Consider the following 13399-nt stretch of genomic DNA (forward strand, 5'->3'; position numbering starts at 1 on the left):
TTAAAGTTGTGTTAATGAACTAGTTGAATTTCTTTAGATGTGGTTGAAGGTTTATGTAATGTTACTGTAAAATTGCAATTAGAGCCCTTTTCTTCAGGACTGAGGGGGTGGCTCCTGTTCAGCTGGGGATGGTGTCCAGCAAGTGGGAGAGGACCATTGCATAAAAACTCTCAACTTTTATTAATCCTGCTCCAGCTCTTCTTCAGTTTTTGGGTGCTGCTAGTGTTCCTGCGGTCGGGGGCTCTGAGTGTGTTTTCATGGGACAGCTGGGAGCACGTTTGACTAGCACAACAATTTACCTGTGCGGTTGTGAGCCCGTTGTCTGTATGCGGTGCTGGGTTGAAGGCACTCTGATGCATCCATGGCATCAGTGACCTGAATTCTGTTTTGGTGGGGGCTTGCCAAACCTGGGCTGCTGAGGGTCAGTAGGTAAGGAAGGGTAGGTGTCAAAGGAAAAGCTTTAAACCTAGTGAGCGGGTGAAATCTCTTAATACCTTGTTTGTGTTTTAGAAATTCACATTTCAGATTTCTTCTGAAATAAAATTTGACATTTAACAATCCTCAGTATACTGACTTTGTAAAAGCAGTGGCACAAATAAGGGGAACAGTGAAAGAAGAAGGGATTTATGAAATGCAAATAAGGTTGAGAGTAACAAGATTGAACAACAACTGAAAACTGCATGGGCACTTTTTATCTGGCCTTTGGTGAGACTTGCTTAGGGGCAAGGTGAGATGACCGAAAATAGCCTATAGAAATAGAGAAGAATGTACCTGAGGTGGGTGTGTAGTGTTCAAGGAGTGCACTTGTATCGGGCATCAGAATAAAATTTATCTTACAAGAGTTAAAAGAAAAAAGGGGGGGGTGTCAGGCATCCTAGTGGGTAATGTAGCATAAGGGAGGGCAAATCATGAAGTCTGGGGTATTGGGAGGTGGGTGGGCTGATGGATGTTCTTGGAAGCCACATACAGTCGTGCTAGAGCACAAAGGTTGGATTTTGAGGAAGGAAACAGGAGGTGGCTCTGCATTTTGTCCCGCTATCCAAAGCCAGGTTCTGCTGGAAAACAGCAGCCTTGGCACTGCAAAGGCGAGGTGCTTAAGGCACAGTTGGAGCTGCAGTTGGGGAGTGTATGTGGCAGGGGTGTTTGGGGGTCAGGAGGGTTTGTGATGTGTTGTGGGATGCAGCGTTACCCTGCATCCCGTGGAAGAAGCCTGTTGTGTGGCAGGCAACACTCTCTTCCAGGAGACAGCTCTAGGCTTAGGGTACTCTGAGAGTTTGTCAGATCAACTTTTTCTTTCTTATACCAGAATCATTTTATTTAAAGTAAAATGTGCATAAGGAAGTTCATAAGGACTTGCATGTGTGAGCGGGAAGACTCTTAACACCACAAAATTGTGATGTACTGCTGTTCTGAATAGTTGAAGATTACACAAAACATCTTTCTAGTTACTGTTTAATACAAGTGTCAGATACTGACTTGCTCTTGACTGTGTTAATCTCCAGTAGCCCTGGGATGGCTGCAGAGGTATGGCGGGGGGGGGTGGGGATATGACTCTCAAAATCTGGATTTGGCTGTTCCCAGAAGGTGGTATGGGTTTTGGGGAAAACAAATACTTATGGTTTCATGGAGGGGCAGATAGAGGCAGTGACTTCACTTTGGAGTAGCTGTGCTGGGCCGTGGGCAGAGTACGTGTGTGCTTCCTTTTGGTTAGGAGGATATGAAAGGGGATGGAATTGGGGAGCTGTAGAGAAGCTGTCAGACTTGGGCAGAAGTAAAGGTGTGGTTTTTGAGTTTAACTTAAAATTGTTGGACCAAATGGAGAATACTTGATAGGTGTTTATTGCTATCCTGGATGTTGAGCCTCCTGGAAAACCTAAACGGAGTTTAAAAAAATGCAGAAATGCTAAAAGTTATTGGGTCTTACATAAAACAGCGTTATCCTAATGTGATAGTAAGTAGTGCTTTGTAAATATCCTCGGAATGGGTCATGTCTTACAGTTTTCCAAACTTCTTAGTTCTGCTCTGCTGTGGATTAGCTAATGCTGCCAACAATGAATTTTCTTCTGGATAATATTGGCATTTTCAGTGGTGGAGCTAACAGATGTTAGCCCCAATACAGAAAAAGAATACAAACTTCTCTGACTGGAGTATGGCTAAGGGTCTGTCGCAGTTTTGTTTTAGCTTGGTTGGGTTTGTTGAAAAAAAGGCTGTAATGTTGTGTTTGTACTTGAAGAAGAGATTGGAGTGAGGTAGCATTGCTAAATGTACCTGTAAATAAACCAGCAGGTGTTGTAAAGGTAAACTGGGCCTGTCTCTAAATGGGGTAAAACTCCGTGTAAGAAGTATTTTGAAAGAACAATTTTTAGAAAGTTAAGAAAGTCCTGGCACAGCACCATGAGCAGTAAATGGGAAGCAGACAGAAGGTGTATTGCTGTAATTCTCGTGCAGTGCGTTTCCTCTTGTCTTGTTTGACAAATAGGGTTTAACAGAAGATCATCAATCATGGGAAATCCTGGAGTGTCGCAGAAACAGCTGTAGCGGAGTGCAAATCCCTGCCCCTGTGTTTGGAAAATCATTCCCGTGGGGTGCTCTTTCAGGTGTTGAGATGGCTGAGCAAAAATGAGTTTGTGTTGCGTGATGTGGATCAAATGTGGTAGAAACAGATGTGGGAAGTGCTGTTAGTGTTAGATATTCTAGAGGGCTTTGTTGAGAACACATGGTTCAGGGGAGTAGCCTCATTTATTTTTTTCAGTCTGTACAATGTACAGAAAATCTAGCCATAACTAAGAGTGGAAGACAGCTTACTTATGATGTCACTGAAGTATTGGTGTTCTTGTCCCTTCCAGGGCTCTGACAGTGTTTTAAATTGCTTAGTGTGACCTAAACATGCTGTCATGCATTTTATGGCTTAAGTACTCAAATTGGGTTGCTTACATCAACAATGATGAAGGTGAAAAATGAGTTTTCAAGATAAACTTTAAATAAAAGCTGAATTATTCTTTCCAGGTTTAGAGGAAAAACCTAATACATCCTGAAAATGTTTAACAAATCCTTTGGAACTCCATTTGGAGGCAGTACTGGCTTTGGGACAACTTCAACTTTTGGACAAAGTAAGTCATACATCTAAACTGACTCTTCAGTACTTGGAATTTTTGTCCTGGAGGTGCAGCTAGAGGATCAGACGGAGGTGGTGATTCTTTGTGTGTGATGGAATTGGAGCGCTGCTGGGCTGTGCAGCTCGCTTGCAGTCAATCCGGTTCAGGACCCCAAGGCTTCTCCAGTAACCAAGCTTTTAATTTGAGTAGATACCAGAGTTCCACGTGCAGTTGTTGAAACTTCCTTTTAAAAAAGGAGTCGAAACTCACATGCTTAGATGAAGGCTGTCTTGCTAGGTTGTGGCGGGGAGATTCTTTCAATCAGGACTGGATTTGCTGGGAAGACTTGGAAGGAAAAAGCATGTAATCTGAGGAGTGCCTTCTGGAGATACACGTTGTAAATACCACAGCAAGTGAGATTTTAGCCATTAAAGCAAACTATAAACTGGTGTATATGCTCTGTTTGTTAGGAGGGAAACAGTAATTCTGTTTATTTTGCTCGTAAACCAAAGTATGAGAAGAGCAACTTCCAGGTGTCATAAAATGGTAGAGGCCTTGCAGAGGAGTGTCTTTACGTTCTGTAGAAGTGTCAGACTCAAATATTGTAGCCTTTTGCTTCAAGAGCTGTGTAGAAGTATTCTTCTTCATATATCCCAGACACTGATGTGTAGGTAGTCATGCACAAACTTCTTTTGTAAGTTAAGAAGGCAGTGACAGCATTTAGTTTCTAGTACACAGGTTTAGAATATGCTTTCATCTAAGCTGTAACGCTGATTTTCAGATGCTGGCTTTGGTACTACAAGCGGAGGAGCATTTGGAACGTCAGCCTTTGGGTCGAACAATAATACTGGAGGCCTCTTCGGGAGTACACAGACAAAACCAGGTATTGCTGTGTTACGGTTGTAGTGGAACACAGTACTGAAGGGAGAATGCTACTAAAAAAGGGGAGGGAAAGGAAAGGGAAGGGGAAAAAAAAAAACCCCAACAACCAACAAACCCAGGCAACCATCAACAAAAGCAACAACAAAACCCGATCAAACAAACCCCCAAAAACATCAAAACAACAGAAAAACCCCAAAGCAATTGATGATTGCAAATTATTAACAGTCTGTTTCTGTCTTCAGGAGGATTGTTTGGTTCGACTACATTTAATCAGCCAGCCACCTCCTCCACAAGCACTGGCTTTGGGTTTGGAACGTCAACTGGGACATCAAATAGCCTGTTTGGAACTACTAGCACTGGTGGAGGCCTCTTTTCATCCCAAAATAATGCCTTTGCACAGAATAAGCCAGCTGGGTTTGGAAGTAAGTAAAACTGCTGCATCTCTCTTGAGCGTTACTTATTTTCTTTGAGGAGCACAGAACACTGGATTAACACTTGTACCAGATCCATGTGTGTATGTGGGGTTTTTGGTGGTTTTATTCTTTTTTTTTTTTCCTTCTGAAGTATATAAAGAAATTATTGTGGTCCACAATAGCCAAGAGTGAGCGTGACAGGCCACAAAATCTGTAGTTGTCATTCTAGCCATGAGTTTTAAAACAAATTGAGAAAAGGTGGTTGGCTAGCACTTTCTATTCTTAAATACCTTTTGATGCTACTTTATTTTTAGCTTTTCATTCTGCCATTGTAGAGCAGTTAGTTTTGCTTCTGGCACAGGAATGCTTGAAATGCTTTTTAAACTCTACTGTAATTCCCCGAAGCAAAAGCAACTGCTTGTAGACCCTCTGAGAAGAGGAAAAAAAACCTCAGTGATTCCCTTTATACACCTAATTTTCTTACCATTGTCAGGAGTAGAATGAAGCTGGCTGCTGTGGTTATTCTCCTATTTCGTGGGGTGATGAGTTAGGAGCAGTCTTTTGCAGCAGAATATTGCATTAGCAGACTATTTCCTCCATTTCCAAACTCTTCTGTAATTTGAATAAAACATCTGGGTTAAAACTTTAAAGTTCAGGTTTGTTTTAGTACTGATGTTTTTATTTTATTTTTTTTTAAGACTTTGGAACTAGTACCAGCAGTGGAGGTCTCTTTGGAACCACTAACACCACTTCCAATCCTTTTGGGAGTACATCTGGCTCTCTTTTTGGCCCCACTAGTTTTACTGCTGCTCCAACTGGAACAACTATTAAGTTTAATGTAAGTTCTGGTTTTCCTTCTTAATCAAACCTGTTTACTGCAGGAAGCGTTACATTTTGCACTTCCTTGTGTAAAGTACTGTCTTGGTCACTGAGCTGAAAAAAATTAGTAGTTCATATTCAAGTATGCAGTGTTCTGAAATGATTTGAGAACATCCCCTTTGGCGGAACTGTCTCAGTGGAAACAGGATTTATAGTTAACTCTGAAGAACTAGACTTTTTTTATTCTCAATTTGACAAACTTCTCAAACGCTGTAGAGTAATGCTCTGTCTAGACTTGCTAGGTTTATGGCTGTGTTAAAGCTGAGGAGATAAAGCCACTCTTAAAATTGGGCTTCCTCAGGAAGGTAGGAAGTGCCACAGAATTCAGGGTGATCAACGCTAGATGGTAACAGCTATAAGGTTTAAAGACATCTTAGAACGGGTCAAAATAAATGCAGTTTTCTTACACATCAGCATGGCTTTGGAGATGTAAACTGAAATGTGAAGACTGATGCCCTCTGTTTTCTGGATGAATTCGCTTTAAGAAGGGCTTCAGTAACATCTTGAAAGTTCTGTGGCAGATGAAAAGGGAGGGTGGCTCAGAAAAGAAGCCATCATGGAAATGAGGAGACTGATGTCTGCTGGAAAGAGGCATTCTTTTTCCCAAGCACTTGTTCATGCAAATCTCAGCCCTCTTTTTCTAGTCTGAGCTGATTTAACAGACTGAGACTTTGTTATTTTGGGACATAGACAGAACTGTGATGGTAACTTGGGCAGTCTTGAGTGCTGTTGATGTGTACTTTCATGGTACAGTTAAAGATGGGGGATAATGAAATCCATGCATAGCTAGAGGTTTTGTATCACAAATTTAGGTTAACTACTTTTAGGTACTTTTAAGTGAAACTGAAAAATTAATTGCACTGCATTGTTTTGAGTGTTGCTAGAATAAAATAAAAAATATTGATGACTACTGAACATGCCTTGTCACTGGGTGAGGCCACATCTGTACAGATAACAGTAATATACTGCTTCAGGTTCTGGGCAAAATTTAGATTTTAATGGCATCTGCCGAGAGTACTAACTGTTAACAAAAGCCTATCTGGATTTTAAGTTTGATATCTTAACCTCTTGTCTTGCAGCCACCAACCGGTACAGATACCATGGTAAAATCTGGAGTTAGCACTAACATCAATACCAAGCACCAATGTATTACTGCTATGAAAGAATATGAAAGCAAATCCCTGGAGGTCAGTCAATGAGTGTTCAAACATGCATATCTTGTTTGGCTGTTCATTAGTGTTGGTTCAGTAGAGCTTTTTTTTTGGCTGTAGTGTCTTCTATGCTCATTAATATAAGTACAACCTTCAATATCTGCATCACTCTCAGCAGAGAGGTATCAAGTAAAACACTTGATGCATTGCCATATTAATTGCATTTGTTTTTAAATGCTTAACACTGAGGTTTTTAAAGAGCTGAAATTCAATCTCACGATATACCGGGAGGGGGAGAGATCCTGTTGGGAGCAGTCCTACGCTGCTGAGATAATGGCAGTATCTTCGACAAAACTCAAGAATTGTTTAATATAAGCTAGTGTTCCTGAGGATTTAACCTGAAGCCTTTCCATTCAAGTTTACTTATTTGATTCTACTTGAAAGATGTGAAAAATATGTGAGGCTTCTAATCACAGGATGTGAAAAAGCTCTAGGAAGTAAAACTGAAGCCCAAACATGAATCTAAGTTTAGGTCCTGTTTATGATGTCCTTTTTAAAAATGTAGGTGTTACAGCTCTTCTTGATACCTTCATCTTGGTGTAGGCTTGAATGCTGTGTAAACATGTTAATGACACTGTTCCAACCTTACCCTGTGTAAAAAAGAATGTGTAAAGAGAACTGGATTTTCCTTTACTAGGAACTCCGTTTAGAAGACTACCAGGCAAATAGGAAAGGGCCCTCAAATCCTGTAGGAGCAGGAGCAGCTGCTGGCTTGTTTGGATCTTCTACTGCTACATCAAGTACAGCTACAGGACTTTTTGGCTCTTCTACTACCAACACAGGCTTTTCATATGGACAGAATAAAACTGCTTTTGGAACCAGTAAGTGCTGCCTGTCCTCTGTCATTACTCTGACCAGATTGCAGATATCCTGTTAAGCTCTTTAAAATTCTGTAATGAAAAAACAATGAGGAAACACTGGTGTGAGCTCAGAATTTTACTAGTTGTATTACCAACATTCAATAATCAGATTCTTTGCCATAGAGATTTCTATTTACTTACTCTTCAGGGATTGCAAATTTCCTCTGCGTATCCCAGGTTTTGCTGGAAAACAATTCATTAGAGTATCTAGCTTTACAAGAAAGTCGGCTAGTTCACAGGGGCGAGTAAAACAATTTGAAGTAAAATCACCAGGATATTGCTAATGATCGGTAGGGTGACGGCATCGGTTGGTTAATGGTGAAGTCAAGATTTTACTTCTGCTAGTACGGAAACATAAATTCCCTGGAAATGGACAAGTTAAAGTCAAGATTTTACTTCTGCTAATACGCAAACATAAATTCCCTGGAAATGGACAAGTTAATTTATAGTAGCCTAACTAGACTTTGCCAGGAGCTTTTCCTCACTGTAGAGCAGGGTTAGGATGTGGATCTGTTATATGTTGTGCCATCCTGGTTTCACGCTGTCCATTTTGGCATTCTTGGTCAAAAAGTAAAAGCCAGGTATGAAGTAACTAATTCGCAGAAGTGCTTGCATGCCTGGTAGTTGCAGGTCAGTTAGGCTAACCAGTTAGTGGACCTTTTTGAATTTAGCGTGAAACATAGTGCTGAAAAGTTCAAACAAATTCTATTTTTACTAGTTTCTACTGCAAGCCTAGATGTAAGTAGATACTTATATTTGTGGAATTAGCCTGTAAACAGAAGATCAAAATCCTGCAGTCCGTAGAAACAGAAGTGATTATCTGACGTAAAAAAGACTGTCTTGTCTTGGGTTAGAATTGTGCCTGCCCTTAATGACAGGCACTGCTGGGCTTAATCTCTGGGCTTGCTTGAGACCTTTGTGGGTTGAGCTAAGGTGCTATTCTTGAGAAGGTTCAACATATAGGTGGCCATATTTCTCTGCATCCTGTGAAGGTATGGTTCATTAAAATACATGGACTGCCCAACCTGACAGCCTTGCTGGGCTTCAGGTATTTCTCGTGCAGTCAACTGTGAAGAAAGCACCGAGTTCTGCAGAGATAGCAAGGACAGTTGAGAAGGAGCAAAAGCTCTTACCTATGCGTATACCATTTTTACCACATGTGAGTAGTCCTTGTCCTTTTCCTTTTGAGGAGAAAAAGGATGTCAGTGTTTGAAATTCAGGTAGAAATTTCTGTAGTAGCGGTTGTGTGGGTCATATAAAAGAACTGGTGTGTCAGGCACTGGCTGCCTGCCTACCTCTTGCCCAGTGAGCTCTTTTCAGGCAATCAGGGTACAGTTTTCTTTGTAGGGTGGAGAACAAACTGACCATATCAAAGCAGGTATCTTTTTGGTCAGATCCATCTGTGAGGTAAACCTATGGTAATTTCTTGGGTGTTACTCTCACACTGGTTTTAGGACAAGGAGAACCCGATGAAAAATCCAATATGAACTACTTCCATCTGAACGCAGATGCTGTGCTGTAGTGATAACACTGGGTGTTTTGCTGTTCCATTGAATTGAAGCATCTTTTTTTCCTTTCTGAAAGTGCTGAGTGTAGAAACGTAGCGGGTTTGGATAAGGGTTTTTTAGCTAACGTGTTTGTATGTTGTAGGTACAACTGGCTTTGGAACAGGAACAACAGGGGGTCTTTTTGGTCAGCAATCTCAAACTACAAGTCTGTTTAACAAACCGTTTGGTCAAGCCACAACAACACAGAACACCGGCTTTTCTTTTGGGAATACCAGCACTCTAGGGCAGCCAAACACGAACACAATGGTAAGATAAATTGTTTGAACCATCAAAGATGTAAGTTGTGCTATAGCTACTCCAGCTAGACACAGGAGGCTGAAATAGAGTGATTTAGATCTTCTTCAAATTGTAGTACAGCTTCATAAAGTTAGGATGCAAGGCTTTGAACGCTGCTGTCTGAGCTAGCAACTTCTTGCCAATCAAAATTTTTCACTCGTGGTAATTGGACAGCAACACAGCTTTTAACAAATAACTTTACCCATTCGCTTCTTTAAGCGGTCTGCTCTCTCTATCAACTCAAGTATTCCAACCATGTTCACACAGATAATGTAATTTCATTACTAACATTCTGTGGGAGTTCATTAACAATTCTGTACTTTCTGGTGACTAATGAGCAGCGTTCATGGGCTCTTTTGATAGAAGGATGCTACGTAGCTGTAACTTGTTGCGTAGCTAGAGGCTTTGGCTCCAAGTATACTTTGTTCTTTCTGAATATGTTGTGGCTTCTCCTAGAAAACCCTGTGAAATGTTTCTTTTCCATCACCCTCACTCAAAGTGATGAGCAAATTCCAATATCCTTTAAAGCTTGGAGTGTGAAGGCTTTAATTTTTGTTAATTTCTTTTTTGTAACTGATTTCTTGGAGAATGACTCAAGCTACTGAAATGGTTTTCACCCACCTTCTTACACCAGCAAAAGGGATATTCTTGTAGCATCACTTTATTAGCTGACTTTGTGTATTAGTTCTGTTGTCATCAGTGCTGGACTTGGAAAAGCATTGCAGCTTTGTCTTAACCTAGTTCCTGTTTGTAGGGTCTCTTTGGGGTAACCCAGCCCTCACAGCCGGGAGGCCTTTTTGGAACAGCTGCTAATACAAATGCTGGTACTGGATTTGGAACCGGAACTGGTCTCTTTGGACAAGCTAACACAGGATTTGGTGTTGGCGGTTCGGTATGTTTGTATTTCAATAATTTAAAAAAATAAAAAGGAATTAAAAAAGAAAATGAAAAACAAATGGCTTAAAGTCGTGTTCCTGAGTTTTGACTTCTGTGAAAGTAGCATTGTCTTAAGATGTCTAAGATGCAAAAATAGTGCGGTTTGTGTAAACTGAAGGATAAATATAAGCATATGTAATAGAACTAGTGTTGCAGAAATAATTTTTTAACAAGTAATGTCTTGATTGATAAAAGGCAGCAAGAGAGACTGAACATCTCACTGCCTATTTATTGCCAGGGGTGCCTCAGTGTAGTGTTGAAAATACAGGCATTTAAATTGTGATGATGACTTAACCGAAAATTAACTTGGTTCTTGATAATTAGTCATTTTGGTTTTAATGGAGTGAAAATACTTGTTTCCAGAAGATGCTTGCTGTGTACTGGTGCATGTGGCTTGCAAATAACACACCGCTATTGGGAGTCGGGGTTTTGTGTCAAAGTTGTGCTTGGCATTAGTTCTACTTTCTTGCCTACGGTGAAACGCTAACGCAGTTCTTCTAATATCAGCCTGTCAGGTTTGCACATTCGTGTGTTCTTCCTTTCAGACCCTGTTTGGTAACAAGCCTGCTGGATTTGGAACCACCACGACCAGTGCTCCCTCGTTTGGTACAACCACTGGCGGCGGGCTCTTTGGTAACAAACCAACCCTGACTTTAGGAACCAATACAAACACTTCCAATTTTGGTACATATAAAAAAAATGGGATTTCAGTCACTTAAAACTACACTGCATATACCACACACCTGGCTGCTGAATATCGCATGCTAAATGATTTTATGAATGTTAAAATTCTCAGGTAAGCCATGTTTCTGATGCATGTTGCTGCAGGGAAACATCTTGGCTACTGTTTTGTACTTTCCCTCTTGGTGGTCCTCCCTGACTCAAGAAGGTAGATAGTTAAGTAAAAATACCAGTCTTTCAGTGAGTGCTTAAGAGAAGGTGTAATTTGTAATTGAAAACTCTTGAAATCAAAGAATTCATACAACACAGAGGTTTGTTAATAGGCTGTAAATACACTGGTTGCAAAGGAGTGCTCAAAGAAATAGGGTGAAAACAGTGATATCTGTAGCTTGATGGCAGGGCTAAGGAGGTCTTGCACTGGAGGGAGCGTAAAATGAAAGTCAGTTCCAGTTTACTTGGCAGCTGTTGTTGTCTTTCATGGTGTGAAGGATCAAAGTCCTGAAGAACTGGGTCATGTGTTAGTGTTGGCCTCTGACACTAGTGGTAGAGAGCTGGTGTTGAATGACTGTGTGATTGAGCAGGAGAAATGTGTGGTGATAGTTTAAGCAAATGGCAGTCTTCCATGATGGGACTTCTGTTGAAATCTGTTTTGTCTTTTTTCTTCTGAATCTAAAAGTGAGTAGGACTGGGTTTAGATCCTGATGTCTTGTTTTGTTTTGTGGGTTTTTTTTTATCGGCAATAAAGTCTAAAATGCAATTAACCTGCCATACCAACCTGAACAGACAGAGGGAAGGAATTATCAAGCTCTCGGACTGCCAGGTCAGCACCTCAGCAGGCACGGTTTCATTGTGGTGTGGTGACTGGCCTTGGGCAAACTGTTACCATGATATTTGTGAAAGTTGCTTCCAAGTCCCTTGTTCTACTGTTCTGCAGGATCTTCATAGCCACATTAGTGTGTTGACGCTATTTGGTAGCAAATGATACTGATTGTAGTAGATGTTTTTAATTTGCCTGCACTACTTGCAGTGGTACTATTTATAGGAAAAATGGAGTTAGGTTCCAAGGTGTTTCTGATGTTGGTCCATGACTGCAGTTTTCTAGTTTAATTCTGTCATTGCATACTAATCAACCATAGGATGGTTTCACAGTCTTCAGTTTAAGAACTAATCTGTCTAACGGTAGATTTGGATTGTACTTGACTACAATTAGAGATGTATCTTTGAACTGTGTGCTTGTACAAATCTGAGTTTTACCTGCTTTGTCAGTAAGAATCAGAGAAGTACGTGTGTGGTATAAACAGTATAAAATGGGATTTGTTCCTTCCAGGCAGTTGAAGAAACTTAATACATTTTATTCTGTTGCCGGATAACAGCAGCATCATGTTCATTCTGGCTTTCAGTAAAACTTAAAAGTTTGTAACAAATTGAAAAGAAGGCAAAACAGTATTTTTCTGTGCTGATGTTTTCAGTACTATGTTCATGACTCAAATACTTTTTTTTATCATTGAAGTACCTTCTTGCTGCTTGTCAGTTTACTTTGCACTGTTGGAAACAGTGTGTGAAATTTGACCTTGACTGCGGCAGGGCCGTCTTTGAGCTGGTGATGCTTATTTGTTAGAGATGAAATTAAAACCATATTTAAATAATGTTAGATTAATGAGCTACTGGTTCTGTTCTTGAAGGTTTTGGTGCCAACACTGCTGGAAATAGTTTGTTTGGAAATAAGCCTGCGACTGGGACTCTGGGAACTGGACTTGGAACAGGATTTGGAACAGGTAAACAGTTCACCAGCTTATTTCATGTCAGCCTAAGCATAGTCCTCAAACTTCAGTGGTAGTGTAGCCTTGATATTACTTGCTAACTGTAATGTAGTGAGGCTGTAGATGTTTTAGCTTGAAGCCATGAATCTCAGTCTCAGAACCTCGGATTCTCGGAACTAAGTAGTGATTGCTAACACAGTGCTAAGTAACCTTTTAGAAATTGTAGGCAGCATTGCTTACAGTGGTGGCTAATGGCTCAGAAAACTGGTGGCATCCTCTGTGTTTGAAGCATCTGATCGCATGAGTCTTGAGTGTCTGTAGCATTCATGGACATGTTGAATATTTCTTGCGGTTTAAATAATTGATTCTTTGTTGTGGGATAAATTGGCTTGTAAGTTTGTCACAGTCTTGTAGTAAATGAGGGTCAACTCTCATGCCACAGCTCTTGGGGCAGGACAGACGTCTTTATTTGGAAACACCCAGCCTAAACTTGGTGGAACACTAGGAACAGGAGCTTTTGGAGCACCAGGATTCAATACATCGACAGCTACACTGGGCTTTGGAGCACCTCAGCCTGCTGTAGGTAAGTGTACGTTAACCCGAGTTCAATTGCAGCTTGTTTCAGATGTGCCTAAACGTAGGAGCTCATCCCACCCAAATGCTTGGGGGGGGGGGGAAGAACATCTATTTAAGGCCACTTCTGTTCTTGGTAACAGTAGAGACCATATTAATAACATTTTTTCGTGCTAATTATATGGTGTTTTTTTAAGTAATTCAAAGTTACTTACCATTACTAATAATTGCAGCTATTTTAGAGCTTTATCTTCAAGATTACTAG

At 40.6% G+C, this 13399-nt stretch overlaps 1 protein-coding gene across 1 annotated transcript in view; it reads left to right on the forward strand.

Annotated features, from left to right (window-relative positions):
* The first annotated feature begins 3037 nt into the window (after positions 1-3037).
* Positions 3038-13399, forward strand: part of NUP98 (nucleoporin 98kDa) — a 36384-nt gene continuing 26022 nt past the window's right edge. Inside the window, exons 1-11 of the mRNA XM_009709259.1 lie at positions 3038-3110; positions 3877-3978; positions 4220-4399; positions 5089-5228; positions 6349-6456; positions 7118-7301; positions 8991-9154; positions 9939-10076; positions 10666-10753; positions 12484-12576; positions 13004-13144. Of these exons, the coding sequence (XP_009707561.1) occupies positions 3038-3110; positions 3877-3978; positions 4220-4399; positions 5089-5228; positions 6349-6456; positions 7118-7301; positions 8991-9154; positions 9939-10076; positions 10666-10753; positions 12484-12576; positions 13004-13144 (1411 nt within the window). The remainder of the gene's footprint in view (positions 3111-3876; positions 3979-4219; positions 4400-5088; positions 5229-6348; positions 6457-7117; positions 7302-8990; positions 9155-9938; positions 10077-10665; positions 10754-12483; positions 12577-13003; positions 13145-13399) is intronic.

This window comes from Cariama cristata, unplaced genomic scaffold, assembly GCF_000690535.1.
Source record: "Cariama cristata isolate BGI_N322 unplaced genomic scaffold, ASM69053v1 scaffold1231, whole genome shotgun sequence".
NCBI lineage: Eukaryota > Metazoa > Chordata > Aves > Cariamiformes > Cariamidae > Cariama > Cariama cristata.